Genomic DNA, 19,649 nt, shown 5'->3' on the forward strand with positions numbered 1-19,649 from the left:
CTACGGACGTGTCCTTGTCCTTGGGGATCCCGCCCCTGGTATCGTGGTGGCGCCGGCCCGCGATGGTTTTGCTCTGGGTGGGCGGGGCCCGCTGAGTCTTGGCCGGGGCTCTGCCGGGGGGTACGGGTGGTCCTGGGGCCTGTGGGTTGCCGGCTCTCTGTGCGGCCCGCGCTTCGGCACCCTCCGGGCCGGCTTGCCATCGCCCTGTGCTACCCAGTGCCCCTGCCTATGTCATTCAGCTCTGCAGAGGCCTGCTAACGAGCCACTTATTTGATTAGGTGTGTTGGAGAAGGGTTCGAGGACCGGACTTGGGCACCCTTGGTTTAGTTCTAACTTTTGGTATATTTAAAGGGCCAGTACCAGAAGACCTCAGGGTCCGCAAGGGCTCATAACTTGAAACAAGGTCAGATAAATCAGAAGGCCCAGGACCATTAAGACATTGTTAGATGACTGAAGAACCTGACAATCAATCCTGAAACGCATGGGGAGCCAATGCAGCGATTTTAAAACAGTGTAATGCGTTCCCGCCAGATGTCTCACACACTGAGGGATGGAAACCTCGCAGTCTGCGTGAAATGCTCTTGTGTCTTCAGGACCAATAATTAAAACCTCAGTTTTTTCCTGGTTGAGCTGTAAGAAATTCTCTGCCATACCAATATTCATCAGCTCTGACCAGTAACATAACCAGGCGCACATGTCAACTTTCACCAAGGGTGCTGTACTCAGGGCTGCAAGAGCAAAGAGATTAAAGCATCTGCTTATGGTAATGTTTCTAGGAGGGTTTTGAAAAAGACAGAATTAGACAAGAATGATCTGTTTTACCACATTGTAAGACACCCAGGAGTATTATTTCATTCCTACTTTGTGGACTGGCTAATGCTGTGCAGTAAAAAAGAGAAGTTTCTTAGTTGAGCCATATCTGGATTTGGGTCTACTGCAGCCTGTTGGATATAATGTTAATGCCATCTCTACTAGCTTGCACATTTGTGCTTTGTGGGGTAGTAGTGAAGTAGCTACTAGATATATGTCCTTCTCTGCAGGTAAGTGCATAGTCCTCAGTACTCCGACTGTAATCTGGTGATGGCAAAAGATTTAACTGCATCATTTCATAGTTTGTATTTATATATTTTGAATAGAAGTTTCCTAAATTATCAGCATAAAAATATTGTTGAGATAGCAGTATTATCGGCATACCGATATATTGACTTTTACTTTTTCATGGAGCTTTTATAACATGCCCATTATAAATATATATATATATATATATACACACACACATATATATATACACACACACATATATACACACACACACACATATATACACACACACACACATATATACACACACACACACATATATACACACACACACACATATACACACACACACACACACACACACACACACACACACACACACACACACACACACACACACACACACACACACACACACACACACACACACACACACACACACACACACAAATAAAATATATATATGAGAGACTCTTCAGCCAAGTCTCTAACTTAAAATGACTTAAACTTAAAATAACTAAATTTATGTGATGTCATGTATATTTTTCCAAATACTTTTGTTTAACACAACTTGCTCCAAAAATAAAAAATTGGAAAGTGAGTGTTGGACTAAAATCAGTTTATCAAATCAGCACCAAGTCAGAATTTTTATCACTTACTTAATGTCTTTAGTTGTTTTATTAACCAGAATTCAGTTAAAGAGACAGTATTCAGGGAATGATGTTTTTCGGGGAATGTGGGTGGGTTCTTTGCTCTATGTCCTTGTGTGTGTGTGTGTGTGAGTGTGTGGAAAGAGCTTGTGTCTATTTTTTTTTTAATTTTTTTTTTTTTAAATGCCTTTTTATCCACTGTTTGTTTTAATCCTTATGACTTGATTTTATCCTGTAAAGCACTTTGTGTTGCCTGAGGCATGAAAAGTGCTCAAGAAATAAAGTTTGATTGAAATTTTTGAAAAAAAAAAAAAACAAAAAAAAAACTGAACTGTCGGAGACGTCACAGAACATGCCTAATTTGCGGTCAAACTGCAACATTTTGACAAAGGGTTTGAAGGGTTTATTAACCTTCAGATCAATACTTTCACATTGTGCCGTTATGACCCAACATCCTAAAAGAAGCACCAAAGTCATATGTTGTGTTTCAGACTTAAAGAAAATAATCAGATATCTAACATCTACACCTTCAATTTACCTGAAATGATTGAAATACCTGAAAATATAACACCTGCTTTGTCTGATGTGTAAAGAATCAGAGAACTCTATGTAGGCGTACAGATAAAAGTTTGAAGTTGACAGAGCAAGTGCAGATCAAACCTGTGCAAGTGGGTTTATTCAAGTAAAGAGGGCCTGGAAAGCTGCCTGTGAGTGGTGTGGTGAGTGGGAGACGGGTGTCAAACAGTACACCTTCCTGTGGGCGAAAAGGGGAGGAGCTGAGCGTCGGTCAGGTAAATAGAGACTAAACACCACCACATCTCATATGATATTCCACCTCTTGTTTCTGGTGAACTTTCACAGTAAAGCTAGCCATCTGGAGCACGGACACCTTTAGAGAAAAAACAACAACCTCGGAGGCTCTTTTTACACCTCCTGAGAAGGATGTTTCCAAATTTACCATCACCAGGTTATAACCTAATGATCCTCTGTGAAACCTGTAAACACCCACTGCTTTTATAGTTTTACTGTATTCTAGACACCCCCACACACAAACCACTTATTAGCATAATTTTGCTAAACATGTTCAGAGCTGAGCATGTTAAAGTGTTGCTCTAATAAAAGGCTGAAGCAACAGGAAAGAGTCTTGAAAAAGAGAAATCCATTATCACATGTAGGAGGTATTAACACACTTGCAAGTGTGGGTGCATTTAAAGTGTATGAGGGCGGTGATAGAATAAGCCCCAATGGGGAGTTGTTTTTTCCTTACCTATTGTCTTGTACTGACAAAGTGCGAACAGTGTTCAGGCCCTTTTGAGTTTAAAGCACAACATAAAACAGAACCTTTATGACGCATATTCTCTGAAAAAGCCTCCTTCAGTGACTCCTTCAGATTTGCAGTACATTTTAATGTCACACTCAGACTAAAGTTATCCAAACTACACTTTGATATATCTTCAGTTTCAACTTCAAATCAGCAGTGAAGCCCTGGATTTGAGCAGCAAACAACGGAAACACCAAAGCTTGTCTCGCTTATTAACCTGCTGGCAAGTTGATGGAATACGAAAGCTTTCTGACCTGTTTGCTTTTACACAATCTGGACCAACTCAACAAATGACTCACTACAAGATTGTACAAAATGTGTTGTTGTTGGAGTGCAGAGGAAATGTAAGCATTTGGGAATAAAATTGCCAGTCAAGCATTTGTGTGATTGTAGTACAATCCAGTTAGGTCATTTTGCTGTGAATATTATAATTTGGAATATACATATATTAGGGGGTGGGACTTTAATGTGGGAATTATGTTTAATTAGTTTATAGAAAAATTGACACATTAAAAATAATCAATGCATTTAATTGCTGAACGTTAGTGCTCAATTTTCTGGTGCAATGATTACACTGATGCACACTAGATTCCTGCTAAAAACTGATTTTAGCAGCTATTTTTAAAGAAAAAGCAACTACCAAATATCGAGCTGTTTTTTCTTGTGTTACTGAAGACTTGGGTGAGCAACAAAAGCACACAGAGTTGATTCTTCTCCGTTAGCAGCTGAAGCATAAGCTCCTCTAACATCCAGAGGAACACACAAGAAGCTCCAAGTTGCAAAGCAGCAGGTGATCACCCCTGCAGCCCAACCAGAATAAAACTACAACACAGCCTGATTTACTGTCAGATACTAATATCTATTAATGAAGGTGTGGAAAAAAAACATGAAAAAGTTATTCGTACTATAACATGTTGAAGACTGGAGTTGTTAGTGAAATCACTTAATGTTCACATTTGTCATTTTAATTTGAGGTCAGTTCAGTTTTGGCATGGGATAGTTTCTATTTTTCAACTGTTTTGAAATTAAATAAAATTGAATCTATTTTCCAGACATCATTTTACAATATTTATATCTGGGTTTATTATTCAACTTAGTCATCAAGTAAAATAATTCAAAATGAAAAAAATGTTACTTATGGGGCAACATTGTGACACAATTAAATTTTGATTAATCAAGATTATGAATATTTTAATGAATTATATTCATTCTTTAATCGATCCCATCCCTAATAGATATCTCAAATTTTAGCTATATATTTATTTACCATTTTCAGTTGGTATTAAAGGCAATATGTTTTGAAATTTACATTTGCATAATAGTCCAGTGCTTCTCGTCTCTTTGCCAGTGTATGAGCTGGATAGTAGTTGTATCAAGCGGCTAGGAAAGAGTTTATTTGGAGAGAAATATATTTAGCAGCTCACATTAAAGACCATTGTGATCAGTCAAAGCATTTTATTTCATTGTGTTAATCATACAAATAAAATCAGACAATATTCAGACCACACATCCCTCCCCGAACCCGACTATCACTACTGAACGACTACAACCAGTTCTTCAACATCTCACATCATGCAAGCCCTTGAGGGTCTGCTAATGGTTCACCTCAACAACAAGGTAAACACCTGATGGGGCCAGTTATAGATTGCTATACATTGTAATGGACTTGACGATGCTATTATGTACCTGCTTCTGAGAGTCTACTTTCATCTGGACAACTCAGGCAGCACTTTGAGTATCATGTTCTTTGATTTCTCAAGTGTTTTTAATATAACTAACAAACAGACCACGGTTTGTAAGATTGATCGGTTGCGTGTGTGTGTGATTGTGGTCAGCATCAGAGGAGCACCACAGGGGATTGTACTCTCACCATTTCTCTTCACAGTGTACACGTCAGACTGAGCCCTGTCATCCACAGAAATAATGTGATGACTCTGCAGCTTTCAAATGTATGATGCACAAGAAGCAGAGTGCAGAGAACTGGGTAGTCAATTTGTGACATTATATATTAAAAAAAAAAAAAAAAATCACTTAAGCCAGAACACAAACAAAACAAATTGAGATGATTGTTGCTTTTAGGAGGAACAGGAACAAAAGTACTGGGATACAAGTATCTCTGAGTTCAGCAGGGTTACAGACTCTCAAAAATAGAGGTACAAGATAAGGACATTTCTGTACCTATAGGTACATTTTAAAGAAATGTTCTCTCAAAAGTACAATACTGGTCTTTAAGAGACCAGAAGCACACCTTCAGAGTACGAAAAAGGGTTCAAAGTGACAAAGTACAAATTTGTACCATTTCGACCATAAGGGTACCTGCAGCATTGAAAAATGTAATGTTAATGGCAGTCATTTACTACACCAGACAATGAAGGTCAGATGCTGCAAACTAAGTGTATGGCTGGTCAGTATTTTGAGTTTTTGAAGATTATTTCTAGATTAAAGATAATACAATATTGCTAAGTTGCATGAACCAGCCTAATCCTTTGAAAACATAAAAAAACATGACTTGATAAGGTGAGGTTGAACTTCATAAGGTACAAAAATAGACCAGAACTGAAGGGTACAGAAATGTCTCTCAAAAGAGTACACCCCCAGCAACAAGCATTTGTACCTTTTTTAGGTACAAGCTGGTACCTCTATTTTTGAGTGTGGACTAGACTGGGAATGCAGCACAGAAGCCATCTCCAACAATCAAATCAAAACTTTATTTATAGAGCACTTTCACATACCATAGTTAACTAAAGTGCTGCACAGGTAAATAAAATAAATCAACCTTGATAGCACAAAACAACAGTTAAATAGACCATATAAGACAAAAGGCCTAGTGGTCCTGCTCTCTGGAGTTAAAAGCCAGCATAAAAAGATTAGTTTTTAAAAGACGGATAGAGGGAGACCATTCCAGAGTTTGGGGGCTCCTATAGAAAGGGCTCTGTCTCCACGAGTCATTGGGACCACTGGAAGCATCTGGTCTTCAGATCTCAAAGCTCTAACAGGACAATGATGGTGCAGAAGCTCAGAAAGCTTCTGCACCGTAGGTGTCAAGAATATTTAAGCATTTAAAAGCCAGAAGTAAAACTTTAAAAACTATTCTAAAAAAAGAGACAGGCCGCCAGTGAAGAGAACACAGTATAGTAATAATGTGCTCACACTGTCTTTTTCCCGTTGACAGGCTGGCGGCTGTAGACGGCGGAGGACAGACTGGTCAATCTCAGTATGAAGTGAGTTGCGGTAGTCCAAATTTAGAGAAGATAAAAGCATTAGAGGTGGGAAAATCAAATTGAAAATTGGGATTTTCTGCGTCCCAATTTAAAAATGATTTTTTTGTTTAAAAAAATAAATAAATAAATTTTTTTTAAAAATTTCTTCAAATAAAAAAAAAAAAAAAATCCATTATAATATTTTTGTGATTTTTTTTTATTGTTTTTATTGATCTTTTTACTTTTCTTCTTGGGCATTATAGCAGCAGAATGACGATCGGGCTACTTTGTTGGGGTTTTTTTTTCCTAATTCAAATCAAGAAAAATGACGAGCAAAAAAAAAAAAAGTATATTATTTTTGTTAATTTACAAAAATCAGCAATATCAAAGAATTGTGAAAATCGCAATTTAAGTCGAATCGGCACCCCAAAAAATTGGAATCGAAATCGGGACAAAAGCAAATCGTCACAGCCCTAAAAAGCACGAATGAGCCTTTCCAGGACATCATGTGGAAGACAAGGTTTCACTTTACTGATATGCCTGAGATGATAAAAACTAGACAGACCACTGCACTGACCTGTCTATCAAATTTAAAATTAAAATCAAGGATAGGTTTTTAATAACAGCGCGTTTAAAAAAAAAAAAAAAAAGAAAGAGTCCAGAGAGCCTACAGCACTGTTGCATCCTGCCAGCAGGTCAGTTTTCCCAAAAGTAATGACTTCAGTTTTATCATCATTTATGCAGAGGAAGTTTCGCTTCATCCATGTTCTCATGTCTTTCAAACTGTTCTGCAAATTTACTACACCACGGGCTCCAACAGAGGTTTAAAGGAAAATAAATCTGAATGAAGACCATTTCTTGCGGAAGCTGAAATCCTTCAATGTCTGCACCTAGATGTTATCTTCTGCAAGTCATCTGTGGAAAATGCAATCAGCTTTGCAACCGTCTGCCGGGGCAGCAGCATTAGAATCAGACTGAATAAACTGGTCAAGAAAGCTCTGAGCTGCGGACAAGTGAAGCTGGAGTTGATTGTCCAGAAAAGGATGCTGCACAAGCAGCTGAAACGTGTTCAGTAAGAAGCTTCTTCAAGTTCACTGCATGATCAAAAGGTTCAGGAAGTCATTCCAGTCAGCAATTATTGCCATTTGAAACAAGTCTTTAATTTAATCTTTTCTTATATTAAAAAAATATACATTTCTTTGAATTAATAATTTCTTATAAAAAAAATTTAAAAAAAAAAACAAAAAAACATCATTTTCTTTGCTATTTTTTCTATTTTTCTTTGCTTTCATTTTACAGAAGGAGAAAAAGATTAATTTTCTGGTAACTATAGCACCTGGAAAGAAACATTCAGCAAACCTTGTTGTTTAGCATCCAAACAACCCAGTTGTGTTTGTATCAACCCCATGATTGAAGTGGGCATAAAGGTGTATACACTGCCTGCTCAATATGCTTTCCCAGTATGTAAATGGTGCTGCTCCACTTCTTCCACACAAAACATATGAAACACATCACACCATTTCATTTAATCACTACTTAGTTTCATTTCATGCTTTGCTCTCATCTTGCAGGAAACATGATGTTTTATTTGTGCTGTCACACTTGGACCGGTGACAATTTTATCTTCTTTCCTCACTAAACAGCACAAGAAACCCGTGCACTGCTCCATTTTCACACTCTTCCCTCTGGATTGCATTTTGGTCTTTAATCAAAATGTGCACTTTAAACTAATTTGGTCACGCCTGGGGAATGCCCAAAATATGCTTTTTGTTTTGAAGCCAACACCAGCCAATTTTGCACACCCTCCTGAGCCCCTGAAAAACTGCGAGAAGCAGTCATTTCTTACTGGCACCCTGCAGGCACACAAATGCTCTTGACAATTTGCTGATTTGTGTTCCTTTTCTCCTGTTCTTTACCTTTTCACTGAATTACAGCTTTTAAAGGGTAATACCTAAATCTTCTGTGTTAATCTGTTGCCATGTTTCCCTCTCATTCGCAGCAGCTCCTGCTTTGTATGATCACAAAAAAAAACAATTAATGTTATCACCACTTTACTTTAAATAACCTGGTCTATCAAAGCAATCAGAGATATCCCACTAAAAGTAACACTATCGTCTTCCACAATTCTTAAGTCACACGGTAAGTGACACCCAACAACACAGTTGCAGCTATTTTTATGCTGGTCTGATGCAAATCCATGCAAATCTCTCTGGCTCAGAAAGAGCAATGACACATTATGCCTGGCAGAAAATGTCCTCGACAAGGAGCAAGTCTGAATATTCTCATCAATTTTACAGTGCAATCAAAGGAAAAAAATAAATAAATATAAAAATTATATTATATATATATATATATATATATATATATATATATATATATATATATATATATATATATATATATATATATAAAAGTCATTTTATAGAGTCCTTTTTCTACTTTTAAGGAGCAAGCTGAAGACTCAGCCCTTTAAGGAGCACTTCAACACTTAGTTTAACTATATTTGTTGGAAAGTTGGAGAACTTAGCTCAGTTCTTTGCAACAAACATTATGGTATTAATCCTTTGTATTATAACATAGGTGATATTATGAGGTGGGAAGGGAGTAAACAACAAAAAACCAAAAATAGCCTGTCGCACTTCATGGAAGGACCTGCGTCCAACTGGACAGTCCACTAGCACCTTCCTACGATGTCCTGTACTGTTTGAATTCGTGCTTGTGTTGTTCTCACTCATGTGTAAGTCACTGTGGATAAAAGCATCTGCTAAATTATTATATTATATATATCTCAACAGCTGGTTTATCAGATAAAATTTAGACTTGATGAATCAAGAAATGCCACATTTTAAAATCAGCCATAGATTAAACTCTGACCAAACTGCCTTTCAAGAAAATTGCTGAACTCGATTTCATCTGTCAGAACACGTCTAGGATAGAGATTTTTTTTGTTTATTTTAGTACCAAAACACACTGTCCTGTGCCCATTACAGACATCATACACTGTCAAATGTAATTCAACTTTGACCCTTAAATGACCCACGGCACACGTGTTCCACATGACATTACCCATCAGTCAGGTGGGGACTGGAGCAGCAGAGTCTGAGACTCACCTGTTTCACTCTGGCTGAAGACTGCCATGGTCTGTCCGCCCACTGTGTGCATGGTGAAGGGATGATCTCTTGGGACCTGCAACGATGCATCTTTCTCTCCCCCAGTGCCCAGGGCGGCTAGTTCCTCATTCAGACTGAAACATACCTGAGGAACACATTTTAGTCAATACACCGCTGACAAGTCTTATAAGCAGCCGTCTCTTTGTTTAATCAGGTCAAATATGATACAGTGAAATGTTATTGATTTCCGTCAGGAAGTTGAGTCAGTGCAAGAGCAAACAGAGAGGGATGAAGCAATGAGAGAAGCATAAAAAGAAAGAAAATGAAGCACTGCAAAGAACTGTCTGTGAGAGAACTGAAGACAGGGACATAAGATTAAACAAATGTATCTGATCAGATTAGATGTGAACATGTCAGGCATGTCACCTGTGGACAAAAGTACAGTATTTAAAGGGGCCTTACCTCTGTTTTGCCTTGTTTCCTATCAGGAATGAGAAAAGACAGAAAAACCTGTCTATCACTAATAAAGGTGCAGCCAGCATTTGCTTTCATCACTGATTCATCTACTGGTTGATAATGAAAATTCTTTAAACAAAGTCTAATGTGTTTTTCCTTTTCATAAAATACTAGAAAAACAAACTGAGGACTTCTCATACTTACTTTCCAATGGTAATTTTTCCAACTTCTCCATTTTCTGTTGCTTTGTCCCATTGCTGAGATAAATACTTGGGCACCTGGCGAAAGATGAAGCAGTTGCAGCTGACTTACAAACCAGCGATTAAAATAGCAAAAGGAGAAATTATCACACAAAGGGAAACTAAATCATTTAAGTTCTTCTTCTCAACTTGTGAATTGTAAGCACTGGCGTTGCGTTGCATGAACGAATCACTCGAATCAAACGCAAACACGACAATGTTATTCCACACGTGATCATTTCTGGTCGTTTTTATGGCACATTTGCACGTGGACAAACCTTAACAAGCCACACGCCTTTAGTCTCTTTGACTCCATTGAGATTAACTTCTACTTTCTCCGACATTGGTCCAGACTTCTTCAGCCAGGCTGTTGTGATAAACTTGCAGCGACTAAAAAACTTCTCGTTGCATCGGTGAAAAAAAGGACAAATCTCAAACCCCTTATGTTAGTAGAGCACAGCTGATCTGTAACTAATTTCCGTCACTGCAGCAGGTCCGATGACAATCATTATATTAGTCCAGTTTTACTCATATATTTCATTAATCTGGGTTTGAAAAATTGTTAAAACTACTGTTTTAATGCTTGAAAAGTTCATTTCCAACCTTCCGCAGATTTGGACTTAATTCATCATATATGTTAAAACAATAAAAGTACTTAGAGGATGAGTTCAGATAGTTAAGGTGATGTAGGCATATACAGGATGTTTAGGAGGAATACATAATGATTTGAGGCTCAGTCATCTTCATATGACTAATAATGATAATTTGGTGAATTATATTTTTCCACCTACAATTAACAAACAGTCAACAACATACCCAGCTGCTTATCCAAGGCTGTTCAAGTTCAGAATTTCCAAATCATCATCTCCATTTCAAATGTATTACTTATAAAAAAGAAAAAAAGATAAAATTTCAAGTTCTGTTTTGAACCCAGTGAGGCAACTGTGACATTTATATGCATTTTTTTTTTTTCAGCTCTGACTTTAAAGCATCAAACAACCCTCTTGACAATAAGGACAATTTTTTTGCCACAAGGAATTTAAAACTGCATATTCATATCTTGGAGGGTATATTCACATAGTCTCTAAAATTAAATGGCATTTAATAAGCATTTAGTCAAGTTCTTACTTTGCACATTAATAAAAGCCATTTAAACCTGCTTCAATAAGGAGAAACTTGCAAAGCTATCTGATCTAAGCTGTGAACCTGAAGGTCATTGATTCACTGTAGAGGTACACTACATTTTTCACCTTTTTTTCCTAAATAAGCAGCTATGCAAGAGTATTTCAGCTGATATAAGTCAATTGGGTATAGGATGATAATTAAGTTAGCGCTGGTAAATTAAATGAATTAAGTCTCTCACAACTGCAAATATAAACTGGAAAAAATACTAAAAAACAGTCCTTTTGTTGAGATTTTGTTTTTCTAGTACACCATGACAGGTTAAATCCAAGCACATTTAGCAGACATTGGGTTTTCTTGTTAAAGACTTTTTAGAAATGGTTTCAATCTTTCAATCAAAGAAGGTGAGGTCTCACTGTTGCCACAGATCATGTGTAAGTCAGTTCAGCTGAGCACTAATCATTCACTAAATAAATTATATAGTTGAGTCCAGAGTTAATCAAGATTAGCTTTTAAATTCATTAACATAAATCACTGGAGAGCAGCCTGCATTTAATGAGTGCAAATTCCATCAGCTTGCACATCAAGAAATGCTAGATGATATACATCAGAATATTCACTGAAATACTGAATATATTAGATAGGCATAAATCAGCTCCCCATTATTAATAAGAAGCTTCCTTTCCTGATTATTTTCCTTACCGGTTTTATGTTCATTAGATAGTTATGACATAAAGATGTGCATAACTTGATGTACAAATAGGGTCTTGCACATTATTATTTTAAATTTGTTACAAATGAACAGATAGGCTACAACATAAGGCAGAGACTGACACAGAATTTAGAAAATAAAGACTTTATTAGAATTACAGAGAGAACATGAGCAAATGAAATACATATATGTATATATAATAATAAAAAATCAGTTATGCAACATAAAAGTGGACTGCAGCAGCAAGAGTGATGGACCCCCTACCAGCTCCACCAGGCATTCAAATTGAAAAAGATATTGAAGCCCACACAGAGGCACCCAAAGACTCACATGCTGCTTCTGCAAGGCCGGTGGGGACAGTGAAGGGCATCAAAGCCAACTACAGACAAATCTGAATGCTTTTTCACTGCTGATGTTCATGCCATTATTAAAGGCTTGAATAAGAGAAAATCATAGTTATCGTCTGAGTAATGAGAAGAAATGTTCTTATTTGTATCTTTGACTTAGTTGTGATCATCTGTTACCAGCTCGTTTGTATGTACTGCCACCTTGTGGACACTGGCAAATATAAAACTGCTTGGAGTGAATGAATAAAGGAAGAAATTAATGAATTAGATTCAATGACTACTAAAAAAAAAAAAAAAAAGGCAAAGAAATGTTATTTTTTCTCAATAGCCTCTCTAGCTTCAAGGTGAATGCCATGGGAAGAGCATCCGACCATAAGATTACATTTGCATTTATTCATCTTATTCTAGTGACCACATCCATTATGAAATATCTCTTGCTGTGTATACACTGATAGTGAAAAGATGGAAATACTTTTATGCTTTTTTCTCTACAGTTTATAGTCGGATCACAAAACAATCATCACATCCTTCTCACCTATCATTTTTATGCCACTGCATTTGCAAAGTGAGTTTACATGTAGAGCCGCTTTCACTCTGAATGAAGGCTGATAAACACTAAGCTGTTTTCATGTCCTGGGTGACAGCAGTGTCAAGGGCAACATGACGACTTGACATAACTGTCATGCAGGTTCTCCCGTCACGAGGAGGAATCGAGCTGTCAGGACAGGAAAAATGTGAGGAGTTGTGAAGTTTTTTAGCTTCCTGCGTTCTGTAAGAATCTCTCAGCGAAGCTAGCTGGCACATCTCTGCAACACAAAGAGGCTCTCAGAGCTTCTGTGGTCAGCTGAGCAGCTGTCAGCACATTCACATAAAGCTCACCACGGTAAAAGCTTCCCTCTACATCAAGACATCCAAACAGAGCCTCCAAAGTTTCCAAGCCTGCTGCCCACAGTTTATCATCTTCACTGGATTTGAGTGGAATTTGTGATGTGTGTGTGTGGGGGGGGGGGGTCTTACACTTGGTGAGACAATGAAGCCTAAGTCTAACTTCCTCTTATTACGCCTGTTGAAATCTCTGTGGAACCTCTGAATGTCCTCTGTGGGTTGAAAGATTCAGAAATCTCTTTTCATCAGGGATAATATGAACTTGACACTGACTGGATGACAGTTTTAGTTTTCCTCTCAAGGTCATCCTCACTTTCACAAACAAAATTGTGCCAAACAAACCCTAAACCCCAACTGGTGAACATTATTCTCACATAGAAAGCCTTGCTTTCTTTTCATTGCCCTATTTCCCTTTAAAAAAACATTTTTCTTAGGTATTTTTTTTTTCTTTTAAAAACCACAATGATTTTGTCATCGATGTAACACAAAGCAGAGCTGTTATCATTTCTACAGTAAGTCCTCACAGTTGGCTGAAGAGTTGTTGCCATGGCAGCCCCCTGCAGGGCAGATGCAGTCTCAATAATTGAAAGCTAAAGAAATAAAGAAAGAACAGAATGGAACTATGTCTGCTTTAGAAAGACTAAACACATTTTTTGTTAGGTTTATACAGTACTGTTATGTGAAATGTTACTGTTATGATGCTAATTCCACTGCATCATACATCTACACAGATTGCACCTTCAGATCAGCCAACAGTCATTTCTTATTTAGAGGTGAAAAAACTGAAATCCTGGATGAAAATGTTGGTTTCTTTTTGTCTCCAGTTACAGGATTGTCAGTAAAACTTCATTCAAGGCACCTCGGCTGCCAAACCACCTCCTGCCTAGCATTTTACTGAATAGCAGCAATGTGACTCACTCAATGGATGCACAGACACTGAATAACAATGTTTATCTGTGCAGCTGGTTTCATATCTATAGTTTTTATATCCTCTCAGAGCTTAATGAATATTCATAGTTTACATATTTAACTGGATGACTGTAGACGGTAAAGCTCAATATAGATGTCATTATTATGAACCCGGGTTTAGATGTTTCCTGCTTCAAGGCACCGGACCCAGATTAGTGTCATTAACAGGCTTGGGTCAAACCTGACAACAAGCCAATGGTAGGATCTATTTAACTTAAATCAGAGGAGGGATATTTATCAGATTTATTCGAGAATACCTTCATTTGAGTTTCCTGATGTGAAACAGTTTTGTATTTTAGCACAGATACATTGATCAGCCTGATGGGGGCACCAAAATCAAAGGTCTTTTTTTTTTTTTACCTGTTTAAAATAAACATTATAGATGTAATCAATGCATTTACTGTTCAAGTTGTCTATCATTGATCTCAGTTTAATGTACTTCTAGATATATTATATCAGTATTGAAACAGTTATTTAAAAAGCTTTAAACTCAAAAGTTGCAGCATGAAAGCAGGAAGCGTATAAACCTAAGCCTTTAATAATGGTTTGAGAATTCATTTGAGATATTGAGATGAAGATAGCATTAATTCTTCATTGTTTTTCACTTGACCTGCCACTCAAAGCACTGAGGCGCCTAAACACACAGATTCATATTTCTGCAGTTTTTTCAAGCAAATATCACAAACCCTTTCTCCTGCGGCTGCTTAACATGTTGCTTGCAGCGGTTTTTCCAGGCATTGTCTCACTAAACTTGACCATGAGTCTTTGCCTTCTTAAATTCTCTCCTTCATTATTAAATGCAGTATTTCCACCGGCTGCTCTCAAGTTTCCCTTTCACTCATCGTTCAGGCATGCACATCTAAGGTTACTGCTTTGTTTAATTCATTGTGCCAAGTAAATGCTTATTTAAAAATTTTATTCACTCCTTTTTTGTCGTAAGTGCAATTTCTCTAATGACGTCTTCAATCTAGATTTTTATGACATCTCTTTACCTTACAAACTGCCCTGCTTATGTTTAGACTAAATGTATTCACAGCTGTAGACCTTCACAACAAGGTCTTACTAGACAGAGGGATCAGATTCCTGATCTCTAAAGACATTTGAAGAGAGCCTGCAGAACGGACATGTGCTTAGGCCCTTGCCTTCATCCAGGCGTCAGACTGGATGTTCCTGACTGTTGGAGTTCAGGTGGTCTGCACCCAAAACATTAAAAAAAAGCCCTAAAGACCCAGTGAATGTAATGTTGTATGTCAGTACATTTATACACCAGTGTTTGGCACGAGAGCTGTAATTTTCTGAGCTTGCAGAGAAATTAAAGCTGGGATAATTTCTGGCCTCCATCTGGAGTTCAGTGGATACAAGCCCCAGACAGAGACACAGACATGCTGCGCCGCATCACTGGACATGACCCACTGCTCTCTGTGGTCAAAGCTGCTGTTGTTTTAAGAAGTTTAGGTTGCTCTCACCAACACCACCCTTCTGTTCTGAAAGATCTGTGTATTTTTGCTCAGAACAAATAACCCATTATACTATTTTAAGCCTCTCTCCATACAGTAACTCTGCACCAAGGGTTGCAAATGACCAAATGTCCCCATATACAGCTGATTTTTTTAAAAATCAAAATCAATTTCCTGTTTGGAAGTACTGACTGGGTTTTGTGCTGAAGAGGTCCCACTCACCCTGAACTAAATAGTGTGAGAAAATACACAGAACACACTGTGGATAATAGTGTGAGCAAATTAAAGACTAATTTGCTACATAACTGGTAATAATGGCTATCAACAAAGTGGAATGGAGGACAAAGCATATGTCTTAATGTTAAAAGCACAGCTTAGTGTCATGGTTTGGTGCCACAAAGTTGTGCAGTAAGTCCACATGAAAGTAAACCATCAACCAAATCAGTATGCATGCATAAAGCAGAGTCACTGCTTTAAGATGCAGCACTTTGAAAATATAAAATAAAATAAAATAAAATAAAATAATCTGTTGATTTCTTATGAACAAACTGCGTGGGACTTTTTCTCCCATCTCTGGTACTTGGGATAATTTTGTAAATGAATTTGATGTCATCTCTCGTCTTTCCTCTGGCTTTTCCCAGTGAAAATACTTTCATAAATAGAGACTTAAATATTTTTTAAAGCGAGTTATTTTCAAATATTCCACAAATATTAAACAAACCACACAAGTAATAATTTTGCACACAAGTCACACAATCATAATAATCTCAAGTTTGGCAGATTGCATATTTTGATTTTAATTTTGACTTTGAGTTAATGACAGATTTTTTTATTTTGCCAAGTTTACGAAAAACTACTTTGCATTTGGTTGTCTTACATTTTGAATGTGAAACTACACACAGAGAGACAAACAAGTATTAATGCTCACACATGCACTGTGAAAACTCCACACAGACACACAGAGGCTTGAAACAGGGACCATCTTTCTGTAAGACAACAGTCCTAACCACCACATCACTTGCAGAGGCAGAGATAGAGGGGTGGACATAGTGGCACGGACCACTATTCTGTTTGAATCCCCCAGGCTTCATCTCCGATATAGGTCACTGAAGGAGGTGGATCAAAACGTCTTCCCAGACCCAGACATGCATAGATCACCAGTATCACTACACAAGCTTGGAGTTGATTTTAAAGTAATTTCCTAACATCATCATTTATAAATAGCAGACATTTGGCTGCGCATTTCTATTTAAGATGTTTTCCACCTGCAAGTAGCTACTGAGATTAAGGCTGTTAACCTTATATTAGCATGCAGCAACATAGTGGCTCTAATCTAGTAAAATGGTAACAGATTAGTTTTAAGATAATGTGAGGAAACTATGTCCTGTGTAGTTTTTATTGCGTACAAGAACTTCACAGGTTCTATTTTTCTAGAAAAATTTAAAGAATTTTGCACAGTATCATGCACTGAAGAGGCAGTCTATTCTCACTGACTGCAGTGTGTTAACATAAAACTTTGTCTACTGTAAATACTTTTATGGGGACATTCACTTGGATGCTGTGGGCATTATGGCCAGTATAACAAAAACTATATGGTTTTACTAACATTCAATTAAAACACAGCTATTTAGATTTCATTGTCTTAACAACCACATATCAACAAGATGAACTAGTTAATAAAAACTTGTAAAGTCCTTTAGAAAGTATTGTAGTTGTTGTGCTTTCACTGTAAATGAAAGTGAATACAAAGTATATATTGGTGATTACTGTTTGAACGCAGGCACAAATTTCATTTTACTTTTTTATTTAATGCTGCTGACAGCACCTGATGATAACACTGAAATGCTGTTTCCTGTCCTCTATCATTAAGCATCTATGGATTTGTCTTGTCTGCATGCCTTAAATCTCTCTTTTCTTGTCGTACAAGCTTCATAAACCACCACGTATCTTTACTTCTTTATCCATTACAGAAACGCCTCTTCTCTCACTGCTTCTTACATTTCCATTCCTGACTTTTTTGGATCACAGAAATCACAGAAAACTCAACTAAAATCTTCATACTCACCAAAACCAGCCAAAATGTAAATACATTTTTTTTTTATATATAAATAAAGGGTGGTTCTGCATTTGTATATCCATTAAGCCCAAGACTTACACATAAGTGAAGAATTATCTTTCGGGCTAAATATTTATATCCATTAGCTATTTTTTTCTAAACTTTTCTCATAACCAATTGGAATGTATGAGTCACCTAATCGAGTATCAGAGGAAACAAGAAAAGAAAAGAGAATAGATTACCTGATAGAGACCAGCATGGTAACTGCATCTAAATATCTAGTGATAAACAGAAAATACCAGAACACAGAAAAAGGACATGCTTGACTGGTTCAACACTGGAGTTCATTGACCTGCAGTGGCAACATGAGCAACCAGCAAATGTGTACATTTCTCTCAGCCTCTCTCTCTCTAACACACACGGAGAGAGACAGAGGCCCCAAACAGTACCTGTGTGTAGAATAATCCTTCAGTGTGGTTAGCACCTGTGTCTGCAGAGGGATCTAGCAGCTCTCTGTCTGCTTTTGTTTCACAAACACTGTTGTGATGTTTTGCTCAATCCACAGCAAATGTTGACACTCCTATGATTTTTAATCTCTTTTTCATTGAACAACTGTTGTATTGTTTTATATGGTTGATGGGGATAAATCCGTAACTCCTGATCATTGCACATATTTTTAAATCTTTATTGTTTAACCTTTTATAATCAGGTTAGCTAATTTCTGTTGATTTTTGCATGCCACTTCACTTATTCCCTTCGAAAGAACATTTTGGATTACGTAGAAACATTACTAGGTCTTAAGCAAAAAAACCCAAACAAACAAAAGAAAAAACCTAATTTAAATGTAGCTTAATCAAGTATTTTATTCAACAGTACATAAATAAGTATAAGAATGTAAAGACGATAAGAGTACAATTGTTTATTGTAGCTATTTGGCTAATTAATTTTACACGAGTGTATAATTTCATGAGAATGCACCACATCTTCATAGATTTAATAATTTTATTTTAGAAAAATCAAATAAATGCTATTTAATTCTATTTGATTTAATCTATGTTTTATTTGAATATTAATCTTAATCGACTATGATCAAGGCTGGATTATCCAATGGGCATTATGGGCCCCGGCCCAGGGGCCCACACCCATTGGGGGCCCATATGGGGTCCACATAGGGCATACACCAACAGTTTGGACATGAAACAAAATGTAAATAAAAACCAGATAGTTTCACCACAGTGTCTAGTGTATTGCTACTGGTACCATTGCTTGAGAGATGTTAGAAATGTCGTTTCACAGTGTATCATTCAAAATTTTTACATGTTGTGGTATTGAACGGGGCCCGGGAACACTCTGGGCCCAGGGGCCTGTGCACTATCAACCCGGCCCTGACTGTGATGTGTTAGAACAGTGTTTATCAAATGGGGGTAGCGTACCCCTGGAGGTACTTCAAGGCATTCCAGGGGGTACATGAAATTTTTTGATGGCATATCTTGTGTTTTCTTTAAAAGATTCTTAAATATTATATTATATAAATATTTAGTATATTTCAATAAATGTAAGTGTACATTCATAGACTGAAGTTTTCCTTTAGATTTACACCATTTCATTTCTCCCAAAATCCAACATTCCGACATGCATTAAACCGTTACGAGCCAAACCGTCAGTCACTGTCACCTGGACAACGCAAACAATAGAGCGTTGAAGCGTAGTCGAGATGTGCAATGTTTTGCATGGTTAAAGTTTAATAAACCAAACACAAACTGTATTTCATGTTATTTCTGAACCAACAATACTTAGCAGTGGTTAGGGGGTACTTGGCTGAAAAAATATTTTACAAGGGGTACTGTTTTGCAAAAAGGTTGAGAACCGCTGTATTAGAAGTTGTCATTGGGGCGGCGCCTTTACTCGGCACTTTCCGGAAAACTTCGTTAATGTTGATATCGGGTTCGTCGGTCGCCGCCTCACCCAGACTGCTTTATGTCTGGCAGCACAGACCATGCGCGGTCGCCATGTTACGGAGCACCCCTCCCCTCCAGTCCCGTCACAGCAGCCGTGAACGAGGTTACATACTGAACGCCGCTACC

The 19,649-nt window shown here is 37.4% G+C and overlaps 1 protein-coding gene across 1 annotated transcript in view; it reads right to left on the reverse strand.

Moving 5' to 3' along the window:
* The window catches only part of LOC306766715 (general transcription factor IIF subunit 2-like), a gene marked incomplete at its 5' end in the record, with an annotated part of 67,114 nt that extends 56,753 nt beyond the window's left edge, over window positions 1–10,361 (reverse strand). The window contains 4 exons of the mRNA XM_079254535.1: window positions 9,323–9,467; window positions 9,785–9,803; window positions 9,983–10,056; window positions 10,296–10,361. Of these exons, the coding sequence (XP_079110661.1) occupies window positions 9,323–9,467; window positions 9,785–9,803; window positions 9,983–10,056; window positions 10,296–10,361 (304 nt within the window). The remainder of the gene's footprint in view (window positions 1–9,322; window positions 9,468–9,784; window positions 9,804–9,982; window positions 10,057–10,295) is intronic.
* Between the last annotated feature and the right edge of the window lie 9,288 nt (window positions 10,362–19,649).

Source organism: Telmatherina bonti (assembly GCF_933228915.1).
Source record: "Telmatherina bonti genome assembly, chromosome: 15".
Taxonomy (NCBI): domain Eukaryota; kingdom Metazoa; phylum Chordata; class Actinopteri; order Atheriniformes; family Telmatherinidae; genus Telmatherina; species Telmatherina bonti.